At 53.5% G+C, this 2251-nt stretch overlaps 1 protein-coding gene across 1 annotated transcript; it reads right to left on the bottom strand.

Annotated features, from left to right (window-relative positions):
• Positions 1–1783: 1783 nt before the first annotated feature.
• LOC136835767 (uncharacterized) lies at positions 1784–2251 on the bottom strand. The gene has a single exon (XM_067099628.1). The coding sequence runs from the start codon at positions 2249–2251 to the stop codon at positions 1784–1786; it is 468 nt and encodes a 155-aa protein (XP_066955729.1).

The raw sequence follows: 2251 nt of genomic DNA, 5'->3' as shown, positions 1-2251 counted from the left end.
CTCTCTTGGGAAAGGATGAAGGTTGCAGCTTAACAAAATGGGGTAAACACATTGCATGGGGCGCTGCAAAGAACTTTTGGACTTTATACAGTGCATTGAATATTTCATTTGGCACTACAACCTACGGTTCCATTTGCAACCCCATCCCTGAGTGTGTCAGTCTGTTTCACCCTTCTTTTCTCTCTTTTTAAACAGTCCTTCAACATTCCACCTCCGCTGTATAGTTAGGTTATTCCGGGTTTTGATAAAGTTACTGCCATTAACAAAATGTGATACTTTGTTAGTAAACACATTGCATTACATATTTACTACAGGTGTCAACATAATTGCTATAACATTTAACCGTGTGCAAAGCTAAAGTAGATAAGAAACTTGTTTGGACGTTTAAAAAATGAGTCCCTAATTTTTCACTCCCCTAAGCCGTTCCATATAAATATTTCATTTACCTTTCTTCTGGCAGCTTTTCTGCCAGGAAGACCATGCGTCCCCATCAATGGCTTTCCAACAGTGAATGGCGTGGACCAGCTGCTGGTGGTCCATCCAGATTGTGAAGGGCGGACCCTCCAGGAGGAACTTGAAGTGATGTACCGCCGCAATACACTGCGCCTCTGGAGAGTTCCCTGTCGCCCGGGAAGGTGCTGCTGCAGATGGGGACTCTCTCGGTGCTGAACTTTTTCCTCTGTTGAAGAAGGCAATGGGGTGGGGGCTCTCCACCAATCCGGCAATGATCTACTCCAGAACAGCCCCACAGGCGACGTTGCTGGCATCCATCGTCCAGCTGAAGGGGGGATGTTGGGGTCCTGGTGTCGGCGATCATCAGGAGGTATCTGGTTGCCTACCATGTCTACGCAAGGGCAGCCTTCATCAGGGCAGAAGGCCTGCTGCTGGTTGGGTCCTCAAACTAGCAGGACTTCGGAGGGTGGCCCCTTCAGGATCTCCGTCACCAGAGGGGCCATGGTGTGGGGATGAGAGGCGACTTCCACTTGGGGATGAACCTTCTGTAGTAGTTGACCATCCCAAGGAATTCTTTTGGAGGGCATCTGCCTTGACGGAGGTGTAGGGTGGGAACCTGGTAGCGGCCAGCTGCTGGTGGTCCGTCCAGATTGTGAAGTGGAGGAACAGATGCCCCCGATACACTGGGATATCTCCGCGTGGCTGAGGGCAATGTCAGCAATGATTTACTCCAGACACCCACAGGCGACGTTGTTGGCATCCATCGTCAGCATTTATCGAACCTGACGACCTTCATCAGGGAGGCTGTTCTCAAACTGCAGGCGCTGCAGGACCTTTTGGATGTGTCACCATCCCAAAGGAATCTTTGGGGATCTGGGAAAAATTAGGGAATGTCGTCTGCACAACAGACTCAGAAGTTCAGGTCCCCAGGATGCTGTGTGTCCATCAGCCTCTGGAAAAATTAGTTGCCCCCAGTTCAGGTCCCCAGTTCCTCAGGCTGAAGGTGGAGAAGGTGAAGATGTAGGACCCAAAGGGCATGATGATGGCGGTTTTGGGGATGTCGTCTGGAGCAACTGGTACCTGGAAGTTGGACTTTAAAAGGTCTAGTTTAGAGAATATTTTGGCCCCGTGAAAGGAGGTCGTGAGATCTTGCATGTTTGGTGGGGGTAGTGTTCCGGTTCAGCTGCGAGGTTGAGCCGCCTGTAGTCGCCGCCGGGGGTCTCCAGGAGCCGTCCAGTTTCTGCACCACGTGGAGGGAGAGGCCCACAGGCTGAAGGCCCCCTGCATATGCCCATTCGCTCCATCTCGGCAAAAGCGTCCTTGGCCTCCTTTACGTGCGTTGGGGCCCCTTCATCTTAATGTGGTGGTAGATTCCGTGCTTTGCCGGGGCCCTGGGTACCTGGCGCAGTTCGGGCTTGAAAACATCAGGGAACTCCTTCAGCAGCTGGCCGTACTGGTGTGGGGCAACAGAGCAGATGGCGGGCGTGCTGGGGCACGTCGCCACGGTGAAGGACTGGCAGGAGTCGGTGTCCAATAGACGCTTGCGACCGACGTCGAATGCCAGCCCAAAGTGGGCGAGGAAATCCGCGCCCAGGAGTGGGGTCCTCATGTCCGTGACAATGAAGTTCCACGTGTACCTCCGGCCAAGGATGGAAATCGACAGGAGCCTGGTGCCGTAGGAGAGGATGGGGGATCCGTTGGCGGCTGTCAGGAAGGCAGCCGGGTCCGACGGGCGTTTGCGGTCCTCTCTGGATGGCGGGAACACTGATTGAACGGCCGCGGTGTCGACCAACATCAT

Source organism: Macrobrachium rosenbergii, chromosome 55 (assembly GCF_040412425.1).
Source record: "Macrobrachium rosenbergii isolate ZJJX-2024 chromosome 55, ASM4041242v1, whole genome shotgun sequence".
Taxonomy (NCBI): Eukaryota; Metazoa; Arthropoda; class Malacostraca; order Decapoda; family Palaemonidae; genus Macrobrachium; species Macrobrachium rosenbergii.
The sequence above is the reverse complement of the archived record's forward strand: the minus strand, read 5'-3'. Positions and strand labels throughout refer to the sequence as shown.

What these genes read in the sequence shown, in the direction of transcription:
- LOC136835767 (XM_067099628.1), bottom strand. Translation starts at nt 2,251, where the DNA reads ATGATGTTGGTCGACACCGCGGCCGTTCAATCAGTGTTCCCGCCATCC.